Source organism: Trichechus manatus, unplaced genomic scaffold (assembly GCF_000243295.1).
Source record: "Trichechus manatus latirostris isolate Lorelei unplaced genomic scaffold, TriManLat1.0 scaffold00038, whole genome shotgun sequence".
Lineage (NCBI taxonomy): Eukaryota > Metazoa > Chordata > Mammalia > Sirenia > Trichechidae > Trichechus > Trichechus manatus.
This window is the reverse complement of record NW_004443974.1, coordinates 4,406,198-4,432,420: the sequence shown is the minus strand read 5'-3', so window position 1 is coordinate 4,432,420 and position 26,223 is coordinate 4,406,198. Positions and strand designations below refer to the sequence as shown.

Here is a 26,223-nt window from a genome sequence, read left to right as displayed (position 1 = left end):
GTTCTGAAGTCAGGTAGTGTGAGTCCTCCAACTTTCTTCTTCTTCAGTAGTGCTTTACTTATTTGGGGCTTCTTCCCTTTCCATATAAAGTTAATGATTAGTTTTTCCATCTCTTTGAAGAATGTTGTTGGTATTTGGATTGGGATTCGTTGTATTTGTAACTTGCTTTGGGTAGATGGTAGGATGTGTTTTTATTCTCATTTGATTTTATGAATTTTGTGATTCCATCCTTAATTTCTTCTATAACCCAGTTGTTTTTGAGCAAGGTGTTCAGTTTCCATGTGTTTGATTTTTCTTCCTTGCTTTTTCTCTTATTGATTTCTGTTTTTATGGCTTTATGGTCAGAAATGATGCTTTGTAATATTTCGATGCTTTGGATTTTATTAAGACTTACTTTATAGCCTAATACATGGTCTGTTTTGGAGAATGTTTCATGTGGAAAAGAAAGTATACTTGGCTACTGTTGGGTGGAAGTTCGATACTTGTCCATGAGATCAGGTTGGTTGATTGTAGCATTTAGATCTTCTGTGTCTCTTTTGAGCTTCTTTCTGGATGTTCTGTTCTTCATCGAAAGTGGTGTGTTGAAGTCTCTTACTATTATTGTGGAGCTGTCTATCTCTGTTTTCAGTGCTGTTAGAGTTTATGTATTTTGGAGCTCTGTCCTCCTGGTGTATTGACCCTTTTATCAGTATATAGTGTCCTTCTTTATGCATCATGGTGGATTTTTCTTTAAAGTCTATTTTGTCAGAGATTAATATGGCCACTCCTGCTTTTTTTTGATTGTTATTTGCTTGATATATTTTTTTCCATCCTTTGAGTTTTTGTTTGTTTGTGTCCTTAAGTCTAAGGTGTGTCTCTTGTAGGCAGCATATAGACGGATCGTGGTTTTTTAGCCATTCTGCCACTCTCTTTCTCTTTATTGGTGCATTTAGTCCATTTACATTCCATGTAATTATCGATAGGTATGAGTTTAGTGCTGACATTTTGATGTCGTTTTTTGCGTGTTGTTGACAGTTCCATTGTTCCACTTAATTTTCTGTGCTGAGTTTTTCTTTATGTATTTTCATCTTTTCATTGTTGTTGATTTTGTATTTGCCGAGTCTTTATATTTTTCTTGTTTTTTATTTTGATGTGTAGGATTGTTAGTTTCCTTTGTGGTTACCTTAATATTTACCCCTATTTGTTGTAAGTTTAAAACAGTTTTTTATTTCTTTATATCGCCTTGACTTTCTCTCCATATGAAAAATCTATGACTACATTTTTTAGGTCCTGTTTTTGTTTTAATGTCATTTTTTGCATATTGACATCTGTTTCACTCTTTTCTGTGTGTTAGCTTTGATTTAGTTTTGTGACTTCCCTATCTGGATTGATATTTGGTTGTTCTGTCTGGTGTTCTAGTCTTGGGTTGTTATCTAATGTTGATTTTCTAACCAGAAGACTCCCCTTAGTAGTTCTTGTAATTTTGGTTTGGTGTTTGCAGATTCTCTAAACTTCTGATTATCTGGAAATACCCTAATTTTGCCATCATGTTTGAGAGGCAGTTTTGCTGGTTATATAACTCTTGGCCTGCAATTTTTTTTCCTTCAAGGTTTTATGTATGTCATCCGATTGACTTCTTGCCTGCATGGGTTCTGCTGAGTAGTCCAAGCTTATTCTTATTGACTGTCCTTTGTAGATAGCTTTTCGTTTATCCCTAGCTGCTCTTAAAATTCTCTCTTCATCTTTGGTTTTGGCAAGTTTGATTATAATATGTCTTAGTGACTTTTCTTTTAGGATCTATCTTATATGGGGTTCGATGAGCTTCTTGGATTGATATTCATCTCATCTTTCACGATATCAAGGAAGTTTCCTGCCAGTAAATCTTCAACAATTCTCTCTGTATTTTCTGTTCTCTCCCCTGTTCTGGTACTCCAGTCACTTGTAGGTTATTCCTCTTGATAGATTCCCACATAATTCTTAGATTTTGTTCATTTTTTTTTTAATCCTTTTGTCTAATTTTTCCTCAAAGAAGTTGGTGTCTAGTGCTTTATCTTCAGTCTCACTAGTTCTGACTTCCATTGCCTCAATTCTGCTTCCGTGACTTTCTACTAAGTTGTCTAATTCTGAAATTTTATTATTAATCTTCTGGATTTCTGATTGTTGTCTCTCTGTGGGTCTTGCAGCCTGTTTTTGTCATTATGTTTTTCTCTAATCTTCTTAAGTTCCTCTATTGCTAGGTCTCCGTTTTGCCTGATGATCTTACTGATGTATTGAACAGTTCTGTATATCAATCTTTCGTATTCTGCCTCTGGTAATTCCAAGAAGTTCTTTTCCTCTGGAAAATTCTTCATTCGTTTCTGGGAGCTTGCTGACACTTTCATGGTCTGCCTCTTTATTTGAGTTGATACTGAGTGTTTTATCTGAGCCATCAATAAGTTATTATATTTATTCATTTAATGCTTGCTTACTGTGTCCTAGGTTCTTGTTTTGATATGCCCACATAGGCTGCTCGGGTGAGCTAGGCTGGTCACCGGCGCCCCTGAAGCTCCAACATTCTGCCACCAGGTAGCCAGACCTGCCACTAAGTATGTGAGCCCAGGAGTCCGCTTACTCCTCCTATATGGAGTCAGCTCATTTGTCCAGGTAGTCGGCCATCAAGTGTGTGGTTCAAGCTCTCACAGTCCTAGACAGGCATGGGTGATTGGTGTAGGCACAGGCATCTGGCTGCAGCAGGCGGTCACATGCGGAGCAAGTCAGGGTCCTGACGGCTGCCTCAGAGTGTCCGGGAGGAAAGTGTGTCCCTGTTCCCTAAGGCGCTTAGGTGGATGGGTTTTGCAGCCGGACTATGAGCACCCAGTGCTGTTGGCAGTAAAGACTTGGGGGCACCACTAATCTTGGGCCCCTGTCTCAGGTGGCGAGTTGGCATGGACGTGGATAGGTGAGGACCCTGCTTAATAGGCAGAGCAGTGTCAAATGTCAGGGGCCTGCCACTTCATAGCTGAAACAGTTGAAGTTAAACTTCAGGTATATACCCTGTTGTACTGTGGTAATGAGGGCCTACGCTGTTGAAATGGGCCCGCACAAGTCTATGCAGGGGGAAAGGCACTCAGTCCAAGGACCCCTTATGCCTGTGCCTAGGCAAAGGAGTTGTGCCTACACTGAGTTCCTGGCTTAGGGGAGCCGGCAGATTATTTTTTCCCGTTTGTTAATTTGTTCACTCTCCAAGGCCGGCAGAATGGCTCAGGGCGCGTGACGGGTCTTACTTCTGGCCCAGGGTACTCGGCAATTGCAGAAGCCGGTCCCTGACCCAGTGCAGAGCAGGGAGTGAGGAGGTAAATGGGAGAGAGTTTTTTCCCAAAGAGAGGTGTTTTTGATCCACTCGGTAGGCCAGGTGCAAGTACTTATCTTTCGCCAGTGGAGGGCTACTTTTCACTGGTTCTGGATGGCCGAGTAGACTTCCTGCTGCTGGGTCTCTCCCAGTGTGGAAGATGCCTTCCGAGCACCGCTGCTTGCCTGCTGCACCGTGTACCACGAGCTGATCTGGCCTGAAGGGCTCCGGCTTCCACCAGGTTAGGTCTGGCAACTCCTTGCTGCTTTCGAACCGTCTCTCTCTCCCCCGTCACTCAGTTCAATTCCTCAACTTTGCCTTTGATGTTCAGGGCTCCTAGATTGTCATATAATATCAATTCACTTGTTTTTTCGGGTCTTTGTTGTAAGAGGGACCACTGGAAACATCTGACTACTCTGCCATTTTGGCTCTGCCTCTAATTTTAATGAATTTTAAATAGTCACATGTAAACAGCTCAGGAGTGTAGGAGAAAGGATGGGTTTAGGAAATATTTGGGAATAATAGCATAGGGACAGATTAGATCCACCAGAAAGAAGGGTAAGCAGTGTTAAGATGCAATAGGTTAAATCAAAATGAGAACTGAAAGGTCCATTGAAGTTTTCAGTTTGGATGCTTTGTAGAAAAGGCTAATTGCTATGGATTGAAGAGTGAATGGGAAGTGAGGAAGTAAACAGGAAGACAAATACTGTAATAGATTACACTAGTTTTGTAAATTATAGACAGTATATTCATTTATTCAGTAATTATTAAGTGCCTGCTGTGTGGGAAGTATTATTCATTCTTTTTTTATTTTTTTGAGTAATGTATTACTGTGTTTTCAGCGAAGGTTTACACAGCAGTTTGGGTTCCCATTCAGCAGTTTCTACACAAATTGTTCAGTGACATTGGTTATGTTCTTCACAGTGCATGAACATTGTATTTCCGTTCTGGTTGTTGTGTTTCCATTCATCTAATTTCCCTGTCCCCTTACATTCTCATCTTTGTTTTAAAGTAATTGTTGACCATTTGTTCTCATACAAATGATTTTTTAAAGAATCATAGTACTCGTGGGTGATATTCGTTTTTTGTGAGCCAATCTTTTATTTAGCTAAAAGGTAACCTCAAGGGGTGAGTTTCAGTTGAAAGTTTAAAGAGTATCTCAGGGCACTAGTCTCTGGGAGTCCTCTAGTCTCAGCCAGTCCAGTAAGTCTGGTTTTTTTATTTTTATTTTTAAGGAATTTGAGTTCTGTTCTACATTTGTATCCTATCATATCAGAGTCCATCTGTTGTGGCCCTGATCAAAATGGCCATTAGTGGTAGCTGGGCACCATCTAGTTATTCTGGTCTCAGGGTAGATGAGGCCATTGGTGCCAGGTATTATTCTATATGCTGGATATAGTGGTGAACACGGCAAAGTCTTTGCTCTCTTGGAACTTGTAGAAAGGATAGTAAACATGGCTATGTTTCTTTTTTCTTATTTTTAAGACAGCTTTATTGAGATATAATTCACGTATGATAAAATCTGCCCATTTGCAGTATACAGTTCACTAGTTTTTAATGTATTTACGGAATTTTCTTACCATCAGTCAATTTTTGATCATTTTTATGACCCCAAAATGAACCCTATACCTATTAGTGCCCTCCCCAGTCCCACCCTGAGGCAACCACTAATCTCCTTCCTGTCTCTATAGATTTGCCTATTCTGAACATTTCATATAAATGAAATAATACAATCCGTGACCTTTTGTGTCTCACTTCTTTCACTTAGCATACTATTTTCAAGGTTCATCTATATTGTAGCTTGCGTTGGTAGTTGATTGTTTTTTATAGCTGAATAGTGTTCTGTTGTATGTTGTGAGGTGTGGAATCATCTCACAAGCAGCCATTTGGCCTTTGGTCTTGGTTACTGAGAGCCAGACTATACCTGAGGCAAGTTAGTGGCTACTGTTGGAGCCCTGGTGGTGCATTGTTTAAGAGCTCAGCTGCTGTCATGGATTGAATTATGTCCCCCTAAAAATGTGTGTATCAAATAGGCTGGGTCATGATTCCCAGTACTGTATGATTGTGTACCATTTTGTATTCTGATGTGATTTCATTATGTGTTGTAAACTCTATCACTATGATGCAATAAGATGGATTAGCGGCAGTTATACTGTTGAGGTCTACGAGATTGGATAGTGCCTTAAGCCAATCTCTTCTGAGATATAAAAGAGAGAATCAAGTAGAGACACATGGGGACTTCATACCACCAAGAAAGCAGTGCTGGGAGCGGAACATGTCCTTTGGACCTGAGGTTCCTGTGCAGAGAAGCTCCCAGACCAAGGGAAGACTGATGCGTCACAAGGACCTTCCTCTGGAGCCAACAGAGAGAGAAAGCCTTGTCCTGGAGCTGATGCCCTGAATTTGCACTTGTAGCCTACTGGACTGTGAGAGAATAAACTTCTCTTTGTAAAGCCATCCACTTGTGGTATTTCTGTTATAGCACCGCTAGATGACTAAGACAGAATTTGGTACTGGAAATTGGTGCTGCTCTAACAGATACCTAAAATGTGGAAGCAGTTTTGAAACTGAATGGATAGAGGAGCGGCAGCAGCAACAGAGAACTGGCAGCACCATAGAAGCAACAGCGGCAGAGAACCAGCAGCAGCAGAACTGGGAGACCTGCGCAAGATGGCACTGGAGCACGCCCATGGAGCAAGAGAGCTGAGTGCCTGTGCGCAGGAGGTTTCCTGGTGGAGTGAGGTGCCTCTGGGCACTTATCGGAGGAGTTACCGAGCTTTGAAACACTTGCCCCAGCAGGGTAGATGGGGATGTGAGGCCCGAGGGCCAAGAGGCCACAGGAAGCAGAAGCTGAAGAGACAACACAGGAGGCCAAGCTGCCTCAGTCTCAAAAGGTATGGCCATGTCCTCTGGGGTTTCAAAGGGTGGAGCCATGGCCTCTGGTGTTTCTAAGGGTGGAGTCGCCACTCAGATAGACTAGGCGAATGGTGTGCCTAAAGCCGAGGGAGCAGAATTGCCGTCCCAGTGGGTCTGGAAGGTGGAGCTAAAGCCCAGGGACAAGGGGCCTCCACTCAGAATCCGGAGACTGTGGCTAATACCCAGAGTCTGGAGGGCAGGGCTATTGTGTAAATTGTCTCAGAGAACAGAGGATTATTTTCAAGCCTTGAGGGCTAATGTAATGTGTTCTGCCGACTCACTTGGTGCCTGTTGTGCCTTCTCTCCCTGCAGTTTCTCCTGTTTGTAATGGAAATGTCTAGCTTGTACCTGTTCTGCCATTGTACCTTTGGAAGCAGATAACTTGTATTCTAGATTTCACAGTTGAAGAGGAATTTTTGGGTTTGGAGTTGATTTAAGACTTCTGCTGTGATATGATGGGGTGAATATATTTTACATGTTGCAAGGATGTGATTTTTGGGGGGCCAAAGGGTGGAATGTCCTGGATTGAATTCGGTCCCCCCAAAAATGTGTGTATCAGTTTGGCTGGGTCATGATTCCCAGTATTGTATGATTGTATACCATTTTGTAATCTGATGTGATTTCCTTATGTGTTGTAAACTCTATCACTATGATGTAATAAGATGGATTAGTGGCAGTTATACTGATGAGGTCTACAAGATTGTCTTAAGCCAATCTTTTTTGAGATATAAAAGAGAGAATCGAGCAGAGACACATGGGAACCTCATGCCACCAAGAAAGCAGTGCTGGGAGCAGAGTGTGCTTTGGACCTGAGGTTCCTGCACAGAGAAGCTCCTAGACTAAGGGAAGACTGATGCATCACAAGGACCTTTCTCCAGAGCTGACAGAGAGAGAAAGCCTTGTCCTGGAGCTGATGCCCTGAATTTGGACTTGTAGCCTACTGGACTGTGAGAGAGTAAACTTCTCTTTGTTAAAGTCATCTGCTTGTGGTATTTCTATCATAGCAGCGCTAGATGACTAAGACAGCTGCTAACCAAAAGGTTGGCAGTTTGAATCCACCATCTGCTCCTTGGAAACCCTATGGGGCAGTGCTACTGTGTCCTTTAGGGTCACTGTGAGTCAGAATTGACTTGACAGCAGTGGGTTTGGTTTTGATTTGATCTTTCCTTATGCCAGTACTACACTGTCTTCATTATGGTAACATTCTAATAAGTTTTGAAATCACGAAGTGTCAGTCTTCCAGCTTTGTTCTACATTTTCAAAGGTTCTTTTGGATATTTGGGTCCTTTATATTTCTATATGAATTTTAGCATAAACATGCCAATTTCTGCAGAAAAGGCAGCTGGGATTTGCATAGGTATTTATCTTAGTTATCTAATGTTGCTGCAACAGAGATACCATAAGTGGGTATTTATTTTCTTACAGTTCAGGGAGGTAGAAGTCTGCAGAGTGTGGCTCTATGGGGAGGTGCTTCTTAGTCTGTTTTCAGCTTCTAGTAGCCAGCAATCCTTGGAGTTCCTGTATTTGTAGATTTATCTGCCTCTGTTGTCATCAGATTGCGTCCATCCCCTTCTCCACCCCCTCCCCCCCCGCCCCGTATGTGCTTTCTTCTGTATCGAATCTGCTCTTTTTATAACTCACAAGTGATTGAGGTTAGGGCACACCATGCTGTTAGGGGCTCATTGACATAACGAAGAAAACCCTATACCCAAATGTGATTGCATCCACAGGTATAGAGGTTAGAATTCCAATACATATTTTGGGGGAATACAGTTCAGTTCAGAACAGTATTGCTTTGAATGTGTACATTGATTTGGTTGTTATTGCCCTCTTTGGATCCATGAACATGGGCTGTCTTTCCATTTTTTTAGATCTTTAACTTCTTTGAACAGTGTTTTGTGATAGCTGTATATTTCTTAATTTAAGATTTAGTGGTTACCTTCACATTGAATTTTTCTTCTGGAGCACTTCAGTCTACCTGAGTCTCCTGTGAGTTTAACAGTGTCTCTTGATCCTCAGTACTCCTTCCTTTTTGATTTACCATTGACTCCCTGAAACTATTTAATCCACTCTCCACTTTCTCCAAGGCAGTGTTTTTCAAACTGTACTCCTGGTATTCTGTAGAAACCAGATGGTCAAGTGTGGGCAAAGGCACATATTTTGTCTTTCTAGAGTTTCACAGTATTATCTCAAAAGCTTCAAAAAGTCCTGCAGTCAAGAAACTTGTTTCCCCCCGTTTCCTAATGTTACTTGAGTACACAATGCATTTTTTTATAGCCCACCTATTACAACCTGTTATTCATACCGTACCAGTTTTAGGAAGAATTCCTAGAGTCTAGCTAATCCTTAGAGTCAAATCTAAATTTGATTATTCAGGTGAAATAGCTTCTCAGTCCTTTCATTTGTCCTCTTTCCTCCATTCTTCCCAAAAGACCTCCTTAAAAGGAGAAAAAGAAAACAAAATTACCTCATATCTTTGTGAATTGCTGTACCTCAGCAGCCTTATTTTTATTCTCATAGTTTCTTGGCTAGACAGTCTCTTCCTTAAATAAGATGTTTATTACAGATGACTGTATTTTCAGTGGAGTCCCTGTGTGGTGCACAGTTAATGCACTTGGCTGCTACTGAAAGGTTGAAAGTTCAAGTCTACCCTGAAGCTCCTTGGAAGAAAAACCTGGCAGTCTACTGCTGAAAAATCAGCGATCGAAAACCCTGTGGAGCACAGTTCTACTCTGACATACATGGGGGTCACCAGGAGTTGGAATCAACTCAGTGACAACTGGAACTGGTTTTATATTCTCATTATGGCTTTTCTTAGAGTCTTGGCAGGATAATCATTGACTTTTTAGTGATCAGTGTATCCGGTGATGATTAAAAAAGCAGTCACTCAGTAGCACACAATTTGTTCATGCTCTCCTTATACTTTTGCTTGCTTCTGACTCCCTCCTAAAAATGCCGTTTTCTTTTCTAATCTGTGTTAGCCTCAAGCTTCAGAACTAGGTTAGTAACTCAAGTTATTTCCTCCATTCATTCAATAAAATAGATTTTTTTCTAGAAAACCATTTTGGGGCTTTGGATTTGTGGGGTCCGTTTATCTTTTTTGCTGTTGCATCTCATCTGCCCTGCTTAGCTTTCCAAAAGGTATAACACAGGACAGTTTAGTAAGTACATACTATAAATTCTTGAACAAAACTTTTGTCCTGAACCTTTTTGTTGAAAGGATTGAATAATTTAGAAGGAAACCTTAAGTGCCCCTTTATTTCTCTGCCTCAAAGTCTACAGCAGGGGTTCCCTTCTTTTTTTATTCACCACTAAGAATTCCTTTTGTTATTCTTTTTTCCCATAGACCATATGTTTTGAAAGATTGTCTACTAACAACCCGTACTTACTAAATAATTTACCATATTTTATTCATTATCTTTAATTGGCCTGTGATAGTTTTTGTGTTCTTTGAGCACAGTTTGAGAGCCACTGATGTGGTGGAAAGAGCATGGACTTTGAAGATGGACAGACTCTGGATTGAAACTCCAGCCTTGCCAATTAGTGATGGTGTAATGTTGGGCAAGTTATTTATCTGTACTTCCATTTTATTCATCTTTAAAAATAGGGATAATGATCTCAAAAAGTGGTTAGGAAGATTAAGGAGTATAGATACTCTTAGCATAGGCCCAGGCGCATAATATTCCCATGTGTTAAATTCTGTATATTCTGTGAAGTCCCATTTTAATATCTGTGATTATATACTGATTACAGCCAAGAAAAAAAAATGTGTTTAAACCTCTGTAGGGAGTGATTTTTGTTTGGGTATCCTCACTATACGTTGCAGCACGTGCTCTCTGATGTAATCTTAAGTAGGAGAATGTATAGAAACATTTATTAGTGCATTTATTAGTCATTGCTTCCGCTTGCCTTACATATAAGTACAAACAATTTATATTTTATCTTTGCATTTTACTTGTGGAAAGACTTATTTCATTTTACAGTTATCCAGCTTTTACAATAGCAGGTTGTATGGTTGCAGATTTTCAGTGATAAGAACATTGGTGAGTCCAATGTTTGATCTGAAGATGTTTCTATCTTAAGTCTATAATACGCTATTATAAGACTTTAAAAAATTCAGGTGTTTTTGCTCCAAACTGGGAACAGGAATCTGGGAAAGAAAACATGAATGAGACACTAAATTGTCTGAAATGAAACTGCTTGTAAGTATGTACAAATTTTTTTGTTGTTGTCTTGCAGTCCACAAGAATTGGAATGTCAGTTAATGCTATTCGCAAGCAGAGTACAGATGAAGAAGTTACATCTTTAGCAAAGTCTCTTATCAAATCCTGGAAAAAGTTATTAGGTATAATTGGCCTTCTCTTACACATATTTATGATGTTCTGTTTTATTCAAATGGTTGTTGTATTTTTGTCTCTTTGTGAATCTAGATGTTAACTGAAGTCAGTGCTTTAAAATAAGAACTAGCGGGAGTAGTTTGACCTCCTGGAGTGTTTTGCTTTTTTTAAGTTAGTCAAATCTAGCTTTCTTGACTTTCAGTACTTATAACTGGATAACCTCTTTAAGTAAGAAGAAAATTAAATTTTCCCCCAAGGGAAGAGTTGTGTATGCTTTTTAAAATTGTTTTTGAAATAGTTTTCTAATTTACAGGGAACATGCAAGAATAATAGAAAGAATTCACATATACCTTCTATTTAGATGATCAATTTTTAGTATTTTGCTACATTTGTTTTATCATGTTCTCTCTCTGTATACATTCTCTCTCTACATACATATATTTGTATATGCATACACACAAATTATTTTTTCTGAACCATTGAGAATACGTTGTATTTATCATCTTCCTTTACCCTTTAATATTTAAGTGTGTATTTCCTTAGAACAAACTTATTCACTTATGTAACAGGAAATTTAGGAAATGTAACATTTGTGCAGTGCTTTTATCCAATCTGTAGTACATGTTGTAGTTTTGTCATTTGTCCCACTAATGTCCTTTACAGCTTTTGATCCCTCCAGAACAACATCTAGTCCAGGATCACATATCTAGCCTCCTAATCTGGAACAGTTCCTAAGTCTTTTTTTGTCTTTTATAACATTGACATTTTGAAGAGTGCAAGCACCCTCTTTCCCTTTCTGTTTAATAGCATGTTCCTTATTTAGAGTTTTTCTGCTGCTTTCTCGTGATTAGATCAGGTTGTGCATCTGCAGTTGGAGTGCTATCTAGGTGATGTGTCCTCAGGTATCACATCTAGAGGCATTGATGATGTTAATTTTGATAACTCAGTCAAGTTGTTCACTGTATAATTGTCTTTCTTCTTGTAACTAATGGCATTCTTTGAGAGATACTGTCTCCTCATCAGACCACATCCCCAGATTTAGTATCCGCTGTTACTTGCCTAAACCAGTCTTTATGGTGATAGTTACAAAATTGTGATTTTCTAATTTTTCCATTTCTTCAATATTTATAAGTCATCATTCTACAATAAGAAAGAGCCTTCCTTTTACTTTCCCCCCTCTAAGGTATGTCTTTATCTCCTATTAGCGTGGGCTTGTGGATTGCTATTCTATTTATAATCCATTACGTTCGTATTTATTTTGGTACTTAAATTGTCCCAGATTTGGCCAGTGGGCGCCCCTGCTAGCTGGCGCCTGTGTCCTTTGGACACGCCCCATCTGTGTTTATTTATTTATTTATTTTATTATATGATTCCATTTATATGAAAAGTTCAGAATAGGCAAATCTATGGAGACAGAAAGCAGATTTTTGGTTGCTTAGGACTTAGGGGGTATGAGGGAACAGAGAGGTGATAACTAAAGCATACCCCATCCATTTTCATCACTTTTCTACATTCTGACGTAACGGGATGTACCAGGCTCATCTCTCTTCTCAGCTCAGCCCTGTAATCAGCCATTTCTCTGAGGAGAATGGGACTTAAAAACGAGATCTGGGTGTTAAGAAAATTTAATTTTGAAGCTATCAGCCTTATATGGAAGAAAAAATAGAAAAAGTGGACCTTTTAAAAATTTCAAAAATAACGTAAACCTATTAGAAGAGCTTGGAAACTAGGAACTAAAAACTGAAAAATCTATAAAATTTTAAAAGTCTTTTGTTTAAATAAAAACAAAATATAATACATAATCCTGTATTAGATTCTGGACCAGAAAAAATTTGCTATAAATTTATCATCATTTGAACAACTGGCAGAATTTGTGTAAGGTCTGTAAATAAGTTAGCAATACTGTGTCATTGTTAAATTTACTGATTATTTTCTGTGGTTATATAAATGAATATCTTTATTCTTAGGAAATACACAAAGTATTTAGGGATAAAGGAGCATAATGCCTTCTACTTGTTTCTAAATGGTTCAAAAGTAATATGTATGTGCACATACATGTGTGTCTGTGTGTTTGTGTAGAGAGAGTGAGGGAGATGGTACGAATGATTGAAAAAGCAAATGTGGCAAAATGTTAACAGTTGGGGAATCTGAGTAACAGTTGTATGGAAATTCTTTTGTGTTATAACGTTTGTGCAAGTTTGGAATTATTTCAAAATAAGTTTTTTTTAAAGATAAACTTTAAGTTTATAGTTCATTTAAATATTAAGTGTAATTCCATATTCTAGAATAATCATAATTAGTCATGGAAAGTTGGTTGAGAACTATATACATGTATTTTCATTTCTAGAAAGAGAGTTTACATTTTGGGGAGAAAAGAGTGGACGTTGCAGTTATGCTCACTTAATCTTAAATTTAAAGAAGTTTTACTATTTGCAGTTATTTGAGATATCTAATTTCCGTTCTAGTTCTCCTTTAAAATTTTTTTAACTTAGGATAAAAGATTTACGTGCTCATTAAATAAAATTTGGAGAGTCAGAGGAAAAAAAATCTTTAGGTCTATCTCTAAATATAACCATCAGTTTGTATCTTACTGCATTTCTTGTTTTTTCATTTTCCACTTATGCATAGATTTTGCTTCAATTCTAATTTTATGCTATATGTAAGCCTATTTGTATTCTGCCTTTCTTACAATTATTTTTATATTTTCCTTTGTCATAACTGTCATTTTTTTATTGGCTTCAGAGTCTTCCATTGAGTGATATCATAATTTAATCACTTACCAGTTGTTAAGAATTTTAACTTTATGCCTATTAGTATAACTAATGTCTTGATGAATCTTTCTGCCTAAAGCTTTTTCTTTAGATTGTTAGCTACATTTTTAGAAAAGGATTTACTATCACAGCTACTAGGTAGTCCATTTTTGAATATTTAAGATGTGCCAAGCGTTGATGCATTTATCCTGTGCTAGGGATTAATACATGTAATCCTCACAACAGTCCAATGTAGTGAGTGCTATGATAATCCCCGCTCTAACGAGGCAGTTGAGGCACTAAGAGGTTAAGTATTTGCGCTCAGTCTATAGGTGGTGAGCGGCTGAGCTTGATCTGACCGCAGACAGTCCAGTCCAGCACCAGAGCATGTCTCGCTCGCTGTGTATACTCCCTCAACACTCTATTCAGGTAGCATGAATGTTTTCAGGTTTCATGTGCTGTTACTATATTCTAAAATGATCATACCTGCTCCTTCTCACTGTGTCAGAGCAGTGTGTGAAATCAGTTTTAATGCCCCTTTGGCAACATTGAATCATTGTTCTATGGTCCTTGTTACATCAACTTCTCCTTTTTTAATGCTTTCTGCCCTAAAACTTTTAGAATATTTCTTAGTCCTTGCCATATTCTTTAATGTCATTATTAACCATCTTCTCTACCACACAGTACTATAGCATCTTCAGACTTTGAGGCCTTCCCCATGAATTAGAGAGAGTAACTAAGGCAATAAAACTAGTATGTGGAAGCTAAGGCATACGCTCGTTTTCTGTCAGAGGAACTGAACTGTATTTTAGTTTCATAAACTAGACTTCACAACATAAATTCTAGAGTTGTAATTGGGATCATTCTCTATTAGTGATTTTCAACCCAGACAGCGTATTGGGATCATCTGGGGAACTTTGAACAGTGTTAATGCTTGGCACCTCATTACTAGAGATTTAGATTGACTGGCAAGTACCCTAGTTGATCCTGATATACAGTTGAATATAATGCTCAAATTTTATGTTGTATACAGGACATAAAGAATTGAAAGAATTATTTGTATAGTCCTTATTACTTTTATAGGGAACAAAATGTAAATAAGTGGGGGTAATTTATACATTAGACCCAGGCATTTTCTGAATCTAGCTTCAAGGCTGTTTTGATTGATTTAAACATGAATGTTTCTTGTCAATCCTAAAATATTATATTGATCCAACCTATTTTACATACTTTTATTTCCCCGTGTCTAATTGCTCACCTCAAGTTTTAAAGCTCATGTACTTTACAGACTTAAGATAGAGGAGGCACTGTGTAGACCTTACTAATCCTGAGGTATTTTATTGTATGAAAATATCTTTTTTCCCTGTCCTTGAAATGTTTATTTGTATTTTACTTATCACTTCAAATTTTTTGAATTCATAAAAAATTATTAAAACAATATTGCTGTATGTGCTCTGCTTTCATTTTTTAAAATGACATTGTTGATATTTTTTCCATATACTTTCCTTACCTTCTTTCCCATTGGCATATGAATTTGTAGTTCCCACCAAATGAGGTAGTTTATTTGTGAATGGTGACTGACTATGTGTTGTAAAAAATACTGAAGTACATGTGTTAATAGACTAGCTTGCATAAACTTCATTTATTTGTTGAAAGTTTAGGGTTTTAATTTTTTTATTGAGTGAGTAGCTTGGTGACATGCAGTATTTAAGCTTTGTTATTTTGCAAGTGTTGATAACTTACGGATTTCATAAAATTTCAGATGGGCCATCAACTGATAAAGATTCTGAAGAAAAGAGAAAAGAACCTGCGATTACATCGCAGAATAGCCCTGAAGCAAGAGAAGAAAGGTATTTCATTTTATGGAAATTCACTTACGTTGAAAGTCAGAGATTGTTTCACCAGCTCCATCACTTCCTCCATGGGCTTTAGATTCCATAACTGTGCTCCTCTTTCTGTTTTCTAATCAAACATAATTAGTAAATGTCTGTAGCCAAATATTCTAAGATTTCTTACATTTCCTGGAAATTTAAAAGAGACTTAGAAGACACTGCATGAATGAGAAGAGATTATTTATATTATACTCAGCATGTTTAATTGAATGGGATCTCTGGGATAGGCACTAACAGAACTGGTAATGAGGAAATCAAGTAGACTCAAATGGCCATTTCCTGTATTTACCACACTTTTTAAGATTTATTTTGGCCTTGAATCTAATTCTCCTTTTTATTCCTTTTTTCCCTTCCAAACTTAGCCATTTGTCATAAGAACTTAAAGCCTGTATAGTTCAGTAATGAAGGATTCACATTACTCCTCAGTTCCGATGAAGCCTTTGCATTTACTCTCTCGTATCACATCTGTAGGGTCACTATGAGTCAGAAACAACTTGACGGCAACGGGTTTGGTTTTTTTTTTTAATTACATCTAATGGAGCACTGGTGGTGCAGTGGTTAAAAGCTTGACTGTTAACCAAAAAAGGTCAGCGGTTCAAATCCACCAGCCGCTCCTTGGAAACCCTGTGGGGCAGTTCTACCCTGTACTGTAAAGTCGCTATGAGTAGGAATTGGTTTGGTCTTTGGTTATCACATCTAATGGAGCATTGGTGGTGCAGTGGTTAAGAGCTCAGGCTGCTAACCAAAAGGTCAGCAGTTTGAATCCACCAGCTGCTCCTTGGAAATCCTGTGGGGCAGTTCTACTCTGTCCAGTTGGAATCGACTTGACGACAGTGGGTTTGGTTCGGGTTAATCATGTCTAATCAATTGTGCAGTATCCAGCACATTGCTGTCAGGGTGGTAGATACAGTTCCTCTGTTCTTTGGAAGACTGTAGTTTAGCAGTAAACATCGACTTCGAGCAGTAGTTCTCAAAAGTGTGAGAACTTGATAGAAATGCAGATTCTTAGAGCTCTCCGTAGAATGCTGAATCAGGAAATCTGGGGATGGGGCTCAGAAATCTTTTTTAACAAGCCTTTAGGTGATCCTGATGAATTCTAAAGTTGTAGAAACATTGCTTAGAGCAAAGGCTTCCAAAAACTCTGCCCCTCAACTTTTGCCTACTGTGTAACCCACTTATGGACTTACAGGCATGTTAGAACACTAGGCTACCTATTTTAGCTATTTATTTCTCAGTATTTTTCCAAAAATTATTCATTTATCTCTTTTTTTTTTTAGTAACAGTTACTAATACCATGCACTGTAATTTTATGTATTAGTACTAAATATACTTGATGTTAAAAAAGGTAAGCCAAAGGTAGTGTTAAAGAGCAGTTGTTAAAATTTATGCAGTTTTATCTTTTTGTTTTGAAATAATTTCAGACTTTTAGAAAAGCTGCAAGAGTATTACAAAGAATTCCCATAAGCTCTGTATCAAATTGCCCCAGTTATATTTACACGTATGTGTGTGTATACACACACAGTTTTTTGTTTTGTTTTTTTACCCAAAAGGAGTGATTTGCAAATGTTGTGCCGCCTTTTCCCTAAATACTTCATTGTGTGTTTCCTAAGAAAAAGGGCACTATCTTACATACAACCACAGTACAGTACCAATATCAGGAAATTAACATTGATGCAGTACTTTTTTTCTGATCTACAGACCTTATTCATATTTCAGCAGTTGTCCCAATAAAGTCCTTTTATTACAAAAGAAAAAGACTTCCAAAGTCGAATCAGGAATCACTTAGTTGTCATGTCTCTGAAGTTTTATTTAATCTGGAACAGCTCTTCAGTCTGTTGTTGTCTTTCATGACCTTGACATTTTTTAAAAGTACAGGCCGTAATTTATGATTTTTTTAGCATATGCTTTCAGTTGTCCTACATTCAGAGTCACTGGCTTAATGCCTTGAATACATAAAAGTATAGACAAATATTTCAAATAAATATTGAAGGAAGAGTTCTTAGTATGGTAAAACCTGTGAAAGCTGGAACCTGTGTAAGAGAAGGAAAGCACAAATATTTTCCACTAATAGAAAGCGTAGAAAAGTGTTACGACTGCACCCTGTCAAAGGCATAAAATTTGCGAGACCTAGAAAAACAAGGCAGTCCTGTCGAGTTCTGGCTCTCACAGGTGTCACTGTATATTTTTATCAGTTTTATGTACTTGAAGTTTAGACATAGAGGCTATCTGCAAAAGCATAGAATTATCATGTATGAAGTCTGATAAAAAGTAAATGGCGATACTTATCTATATATACACATTCTTACACACGTTGAAGGAAATAAAGGATTGGAGAAATGAGTCTGAGGTGTTACTAAAGGAAGATATGAGGTTAGATCTCAGTGACTTGTAACTGAGAAGGGTTATATGTTGGGGTGCAAGAATTCAAGGAGAAAGTAAAGTGGTTAAATGCTTATTAGGATAGAGGCATCAGGATTTAAGGGGTAGGCTAGCAGTAGTGAAGCCAGTGAAGAAAAGGCTCCATTAGTCCAACTGGGCAATTTCGCAGTTGGGCTAGGCATTGACTACAGGTCAGAAAGTCAAAAGTATATAATTAAAGTATTGAAGGCGTGGGGTTTTTAGCATTGATTTGTTTATTTATCACTATTTGTTCATTTATCTATCACTGATAGGCAGTTTGCTTTGCAGTGAAATTATAAAGAAGAGTTAAGTCCTAGTCCTTCTCTTGAGAAGCCCAGCATGGTAGGGAAGAAAGTATGAAAAGTCATCATAATACGAGCCTGTGTACAGACTTTGGGAGCACTAGGGGAAATCAGAGAAGGAAAGCTTCAGGAATGAGATGACTAAACGTAGGAAGTATATGAAATGGCCTTTTTGGCCATTGTGATGTGTTTGTGAAGTTTGACAGTGAGTTATATTTTGGAGAGAAAATAAGGAGGTATTTCTTTGCAGCAGAATAGCAAGTTAGATTTGTAAAGTGAATGATATAATTAGTCTTTGGAAAGGTTTATGGCAATTATCTGTAATGTAATGGAACTTAATTGAAACTAGTCACAGAAAAATACTTTGAAAGGGGCCTGTTTTAATGAGAACCTAATATAAGAAGTTCCTCAGAAGCAGGTGAAATGATCAGGTTAACTGAAAAAAAAAATTACACTGGCCTAATGACTAGATTGAGTTGATGTTTCTGGGGAGAAATTAAGAGAGATTTTTATATTCTCACAACTCACGTCTCAGTACACAAGGTTTTTATTCTGAAGGGAATATTTTAAAGACAGACCTCACTGGCATTTGGAGCCAGTTGGAACAGGGTTTTCCAAATATGTTTTTTCCCCTATGGTTTTGGTTGAGAGCTGTCATATTCTCTGGCCCCATCCCCTTGCTCCTCTCCTCACAACCGAGATCCTTGCTTTTCATTTATTATACTGAACTTAATGTGTATTTTTTTCTTATTAAAAATATTGTTTAATGTTTAAAAGGAGAATCGAGGTAAAATGTATAGTTAGTTGTTTAATCTATATGCAGGCAAAATTTTTTTTGTTCATTTAAGGTTCACTGAATTATTATCATTTATTAAGGCTAACATTTTTGTTTTTAAAGAGTGATGGTGATGGTGTTACTTTCAGAGAGTTTTTCCTGATTTCTTTTTGATATGTGTGTGCATGTATGTGTATTTTAGTAGCTCCAGTGGCAATGTAAGCAGCAGAAAGAATGAGACAAATGCTCGAGACACTTATGTTTCATCTTTTCCTCGGGCACCAAGCACTTCCGATTCTGTCCGGTTAAAGTGCAGGGAGATGATTGCTGCAGCTCTTCGAACAGGAGGTAAGTGTAGTGTATGTTGTTTTATTCCTCAGTACTTTGATCCCCCACCCCCCCGCCCCACCATCTGCACCTCCATGCCTGCTGTCTAACAAGCATCATCCAGTTGATACCTGCCTACTACTGCTTAACTCAGGGAGGAGTTGTTGGTAATTGGGGTCAGTGAAGGAGCAGAGAAAGACATATTTTGGCATCTGCTCATTGCTATAATAATTCCAAGAAACAGATGCTTTATAATAATATGGATGTTTGCCCTGCTTCACAGTAGTTTCAATTTTTTTTTCACAAACACGGTATCTTTTCTCCCTGCATTTAATCTGCAAACTGATTACTCTGCACCCAAATTGAGAGTTAATGATACTGTATTTGGCCCCTGTTGATAAATGTTAGTATGATATGTTGTGTGTAAGTTGTGTGTTCTAAATTCCATTTTCTCCTTTTTTTTTTTTTTTTCCAAAAGTGAAAAGAGATCTTGATTTATATATGGGAGCTTAGTTTGCACATACCCAGTTTTACTATGTAAAATTTTAGCTTTATAAGCGTTTCATATGCAGGAATATGTATCATTTTATACAAATTCATCCTTTTTCTTTACTATTATACTGAACAATAGCTAGGTTGACTATTTTTTTCCTTACTCTACCCTTTCTACTTTGATCCCCTTTACTGTCTCTTTTTATGTTTTTTTCTTTATAGTTTCTTTTTATTTCCTTCTAGCCTTTTGAATATATTCATAGGAATCTTCTGAGTGTGTCCATATATGTGATTGGCAGATGAAATGAATGGTTTCTTTGCATTGAAGCCTGAGTCACATGAGACAAGACAGTTCTTTCTATAACTTTCTCTACTCTCTGCTGGAACAACCAGAATTTATGGAGTTGTGAAATGAGGAATTACCTGCTAGATCAATTCCCCACTCCTGAGGGATAAGGCGTCATCAGTGAGCAGGAGCACGGTGGATCTTAGGTGAATCCAGAGGAGGAGCCTAGTGGGTAGTAAAGGGACCAGATTCTAATGAAACTAAACTAAAAGGATTCTGTATGTAAGGAAATGGGGTTGAAGAAACAGGAATGCCGTCTAATTTACCCTGTATTGAAATTTTCTTCTAAAATGTTAAGATAACTTATTCTTGACAATTCTTTGTTCCTGTTTTTAGATGACTATATTGCTATTGGAGCTGATGAGGAAGAATTAGGATCTCAGATTGAGGAAGATATCCTTTGTGTGTATATTCCTAATTGTTTTAAGTAATTTGCTATATTAATTGTAATTTTTTCTTCCTGTATAGAATTCAAAGTTTTACTCTCCAGTTTCTATCTTGATTATATTGTTTTGGTGGGAAGGGAGGGGGCATCCATGTCATTTTAATCGTGTCATGTTTCTCCTGTCATTCACATTTTTCTCCCTTGCAAATTGAGAATGTAGCATCTCAGTTGCAGTTGTGCAAAAGAACATGGAAAACACACACACTGGTATTTGGGGGAAACTCAGCAGAGCACGCGTAGTCGCCTGAGCTCATTATCCAGGGGATAAGCGTGTGTGTGCTGGCACCATGGAAGGGGCTCTAAAAGAGGGGCCAGGGTAGAGTAAGAGGACAGGGAACGTGTAGGTGACAGTGTAGCAGTGGAACAGCCTAGTTGAGGAATTGACCTTGTTAAAAAGGGAACTCTCTAGAGCCCAGCCTCTGCTGTGACTGTGTTCTTTTGCTGAGACGTTTCAAACCTGCTAAACTAGTTTCTTGCTAGCTGGGAGAGGAAATGAAGCTCTAGGGCTATCGAGAATGGTCTGTTCTCAGAGGGCCCCAAAGGGAACTGTATAGTCATTGAGACTTTTAGGATCTTATTAGAGTTCAGGTTTGGGCAAGTTAAAGCTTGCGTTAAGTTCAAGCTCCTTTTCAGAACTTTGCTCACTCGATTGGGTTTGAGTTCCTGAGTTACTCTTTGGAACCCTGTTGATTTGTGTGTTGCTGGCATTTGACATTAGGAAGAAGACATTCCTCACTCAAACAGTGTAAAAGTATGATCACTATTATTTGCCAGTTACATTTCAAGGAATAAGTAGAAACAGTTTTAAAGAGTGATATTGATGATGTTACTTGAATTGGAAGCAGTTTTTGTGAACTGCTTAGAAATTTCAGGAATTCTTATTTTGGCAGAATAGAAAAAATTGTGGTCTTACTTTTATAATTTAACCTTTTTTTCCTTAACGGCCTAGTACCTATATATCAAGAAATAAGGAACACAGACATGAAATACAAAAATAGAGTACGAAGTAGAATATCAAATCTTAAGGATGCAAAGAATCCAAATTTAAGAAAAAATGTACTGTGTGGGAACATTCCTCCTGACTTATTTGCTAGAATGACGGCAGAGGTGAGTATGCCTGAATATAAAGTTTCCATGATGTGATTTCCATGCTGTAAAGTGTAGAGGAATACTAAGTATGTAATAAATGGTCATGAGCTATTTTAATATATTTATGTATACAGTAAAACCAAAGAAATCAAACCTGTTGCCATCGAGTTGATTTTGACTCATAGCAATCCTATAGAACAGGGTAAAACTGCCCCATGGGGTTTCCAGGGAGCACCTGGTGGATTCGAAGTGCTGACCTTTTGGTTAGCAGCTGAGCTCTTAACCACTGTGCCACCAAACCAAGCCCGTTGCTGTCGAGTTGATTCCGACTCATAGCGACCCTACAGGACAGAGTAGAACTGCCCCCTAGAGTTTCCAAGGAGTGCCTGGTGAATTCGAACTGCCGACCCTTTGGTTAGCAGCTGTAGCACTTAACCACTATGCCACCAGGGTTTCCTGTATATACAGTACACTAGATAAATAGTTAAAGTGATTAAATCTACGGGCACTTGGCTTCAGTTCTTTGTCCTTTCCACAGCTGTACCATGATCTTTGGGTGACTGCATTAAATCATTGTCCAAAAACAGAAGTGTTGTAGTTATGGATTTGAGTAGAAACAAAGAGTTTAATCTCTGATTGCAAACAGACTTTGTAACATCTAAGCTCTTTTCATGGTAAACACTATAAAATTTGTCACATCTTATTGATACTTTCCTTAAATTTACGTAGGGAGTGATGGAGAAAATGATACACACAGCTTTTTTTTAATAGATAGTAGCTCTTCATAGATAAATAGCTATAGTATATCTACAGTCTCACTATTTTATTATGCATCCAAGAGAGTGAATTCATCTTTCTGTATAGCTAATAAAATTGCTATTTTTAAAATTCATTAAAAAAAAACTTTTTAAAATTTTTACAAAGTAGAGATAATAGCCTAGTGAAATCTCATATATCCATCACCCAGCTTCAAGTATTTTCAAGAATTTGTTACTCTTCCTTTATTTATCCCTTTTTTGCTTTTTTCTTCTTTTCTCCTGAATTATTTTAAAGCAAATGTTGTTATTGTTAGTTGCCATCGATTTGTGGCAATGCTATGTTGTAAAACTGCACCATAGGGTTTTTGTGACTGTAATCTTAATGAAAGCAGATTGTCAGGCCTTTTCTTTCATGGTTCCACTGGTGGGTTTGAACCACCAGTCTTAGTGCAAACTGTTTGTGCCATTTACAGACCTTTAAAGCCAATCCCAGATATTGTGTCCTTTTACTTCTGCATACTTGAGAGTATGTGGAGGTGAAAAATATATTTTTCTTATGTTACTACATTGCCATTACCATATCCAACAAAGTTATCTAGTATCTAGTTTATATTTTCCTGATTGTACATTTACTTTATATCATAATTCAAAGTCTGCACATTGCCTTTAGTTCAGTCTCTTAAGGTTTTAGTTTTAGTTTTTCGTTTTAATCTAAAGCAGTCTTTTTTGTTTTCTGTTCCTCCCTCCTTTTTTTTTTTAAAACGACCTATTTAAGAAACCAGTTCATTTCTTCTGTAGAATGTACCTCAGTATGAATTTGTTTCTTGCTCATGATTTTATTTAGCTTGTTTTTTTATCCCTTTGTTTTCTGTAAACTTGATTAGATTCAAGTTCAACTTTTTTTTTTTTGCATAAATACTTTATAATTGGTGTTTTTTATTTTGTATCACATCACATCAAACCCATTGAAAAACCCATTGCCGTCAAGTCAATTCGGACTCATAGCGACCCTATAGGACAGGAGCGGCTGGTGGATCTGAAATGCCGACCTTTTGGTTAGCAGCCAAATGCTTAACTGCTGTGCCACCAGGGCCCCCATATCACATCAGGGGGCACATAATGTCTTCTTGTTCTGCTTTTAGCATGCTGAGATTGATCAGTGGGCTTGGTAGTGACAGTCTGATTCCTCCATTGTAAAGTTCTCCATCAGCCTTTTCTTTAGTGGGTTTATTCACTGATGAGCCTTGCTTAAGTTGGTTATTTCATTAGGAGTTGCAAATCAGTGATTTTAAAAATTCTGTCATTCTTTTCACGTTTATTAGCTAGATTTCTTTAAGATGCATTCTCCCTTATAAACCAGGGATGTTGGTTATCCTGTTGGTTTGTATACAAAAGCAGGGTAAATGTATAATTTTTTTTTTAGTTGCCAATTATCAGAATGAGGAGTTGGTGCCTTAGCTACTGTCAGTTTCTGTTTTCGCATATATGTGTGTTCTCTTTTTAAGTATCATCATGGACTCATGGATTTTTATTTATCCAGTGGGGTTTGATTATTCAAAGCAATTATTTTGAAGGCTGGAATTACCCTATTTTTGGCCAGTGGGAACTCCTTCGTGTGGGCTCCTGTGTCCATTTGTCTGAATCGCAGTAGTCTTTGGTAGCCTTCGTGCTTTCTGCCACAAGAACATGACCTTGGCTAATCCTGTGCATTTCCTCCTCAAATCTGGAAGCAGACATTCCTTCAGGGGTCCCTGGTTCCTTTTGGGGGCTGTGGGTGTGGGAGGAATTGGTATTTAGACATCACAATCTGGACACTCAGAGCGCTCACTGCTGTAGGGTTCCATTATTAATAAGCCCTTTGAACAGTAATTGAATCTAGTTTTCACATACAAACTTAAAGGTGTTTGAAGAAATTTTAAAAGGAGGAAAAATGTTAATTCTTCACTTTCAAAACTTTAAAGCTTGATTTTGATTCTCTTAAGGTAATTAAGCATTAAAGTCTTAAAGATATGTAGAAAGTGCCTATAACTGATTGGTATTGCCACCTCCCTAATAGGAAATGGCTAGTGATGAGCTCAAAGAGATGCGGAAAAACCTGACCAAAGAAGCCATCAGAGAGCATCAAATGGCCAAGACAGGTGGAACCCAGACTGACTTATTCACATGTGGCAAATGCAAAAAGAAGAATTGTACTTACACACAGGTTTGTGACAGTTTGTAGATCCTTATTCCTGTATCAGGAAGGCTTGGCGTTCTGTTGGGAAACAAGTAGCAATCTAATTACCAATACTTTGATATTTTTTTCTTTCAAGAGATGTGATCTCTTGTGTACAAAATGCTTTCTAAAGAGTAACAGATTCCAATTAATTGAAAATAAGTTGATAGTTAATAATTTCCTGGAAAAAGTTATTGTGAGAGCTATGTTAAGTAAAATTTATAAATCATAGAATTTAATAAAATGGCCATGTTCTTTCTCTCAGAGTCCATAAGCAGTCAGGTATAGGTTATTGTGTAAACATCTTGCTGGACCATATAATTTAAGGAAAGTTCTTCGTTCTTCCTCATATTGAGCATGGATAATTTCAGCCTGACTGGTTCCTGGATATTTATTTCTTTTTGTAATATATTGATGACTCATAAATTCATCTATAATGTGACTAACCTTTTTTATTCTTGAACAGCTGAAAAGAACCACATTATAGTTATTTTGATTGGATGTGCAGATGTGGAGGTGGTTTTCTGTCACCATCATTTTCATTTGCCTAATATGTTTTTTGTGCTTTATCTGTAATACATGCTAATCCAGATTTTCCCCATAAAAACAACTTATTGTTACGTTTCAGGTAGATTTAGAGAATTGAATTTTCTGGATGACAGAATTAAGCACTTAAAAAAATACCATATTTATGGCTAAACTCTGTGTACACTGTGGAAAGGAGCTTTTAGATTTTTTTTTTTTAAATAGGTATTACATTCTCAAGGTTAAAAAATGTAAAGGGTACAAAAGGTTAAAACGAAAGTTTTCCTTCCTGTTTTTGCCTTGAGCTTCATAGTTCCCCTTCCCTGGAGGTTAACCAGGATTACTAGTTTGTTGTGTAGCCTTATAGATATTTTACATGTGTATATGTAAATATGAATATGTATATTTTTGTTTTTCTGGTTTTTAAACGTATATAGTACCATATTATATGAACTTCTGTTTTTTAATTTTTCCCAGGTGCATAATATTTCAACTTTGTATGTAGTTTATTTTAGCCAGTCTAAAACCCTTTACTTTTGAAGTCTTTCAGTTAGTCACAGTTGTATCATCTGATATATCTGTGTTTTATTTTGTAGAACTGGTAGTACTGATACTGATAGTTATACCAACAGATGATGAAAGTGGTTTCAGAAAAAACTGAGTTTAAATTGATCTTTCCCTATATATACACACAAACATGCACACATACATGAAGTAGAAAAATCTTAGAAATAAAAATTCTATCCTAAAAATGTCATATAAGTAGAAAGATATTTAGAAGTAAAACTTTTTTTGGAGGGGGTGGGGGATCATTTTATTGTGTTTTAGGTGAAAGTGTACACAGCAAATTAATTTCCCATTCAACAATTCATACACAGATTGTTCTGTGATATTGGTTGCTATCCCTGCAGTGTGTCATCAGTCTCCCCATTTGCACTCTGCCTTCCTCATTTCCGTCTGTCCAGTTTCCCTGCCCTTCCTTGACTTCTCATCTTTGCTTTTTGGCAAGTGTTGCTGTTTGGTCTAGTATAGTTGATTGTTCTAAGGATCGCATTCCTCCCAGGGGTTATTGTTTATTTTATACACCAGTCTGTTATTTGGTTGAAAGGCGACCTTTGTGTGTGGCTTCAGTTCCAGATTAAAAGAGTGTCTTAGGGTGATAATCTTGGGGGTTCCTTCAGTCTCTGTTAGTCCAATAAGTCTGGTGTTTTTTGTTTTTTTATTGTACTTCAGGTGAAGGTTTACAGAATAAATAGTCTCTCATGAAACAGTAGTACACATATTGTTTTATGACATTGGTTAACAACTCCACGACATGTCAACCCTCTCCCTTCTCAACGTGTTTTT

At 37.4% G+C, this 26,223-nt stretch overlaps 1 protein-coding gene across 2 annotated transcripts in view; it reads left to right on the top strand.

The window, feature by feature from the left end:
- TCEA1 (transcription elongation factor A1) overlaps nt 1-26,223 on the top strand; it is a 76,548-nt gene that overhangs the window by 41,899 nt on the left and 8,426 nt on the right. Inside the window, exons 3-8 of one of the 2 annotated variants that reach the window (XM_023730655.1) lie at nt 10,463-10,568; nt 15,073-15,160; nt 18,882-19,027; nt 20,181-20,246; nt 21,239-21,396; nt 24,193-24,339. In XM_023730655.1, coding sequence (XP_023586423.1) covers nt 10,463-10,568; nt 15,073-15,160; nt 18,882-19,027; nt 20,181-20,246; nt 21,239-21,396; nt 24,193-24,339 — 711 coding nt within the window. The remainder of the gene's footprint in view (nt 1-10,462; nt 10,569-15,072; nt 15,161-18,881; nt 19,028-20,180; nt 20,247-21,238; nt 21,397-24,192; nt 24,340-26,223) is intronic. The other variant, XM_004375612.2, reaches the window with a different exon arrangement.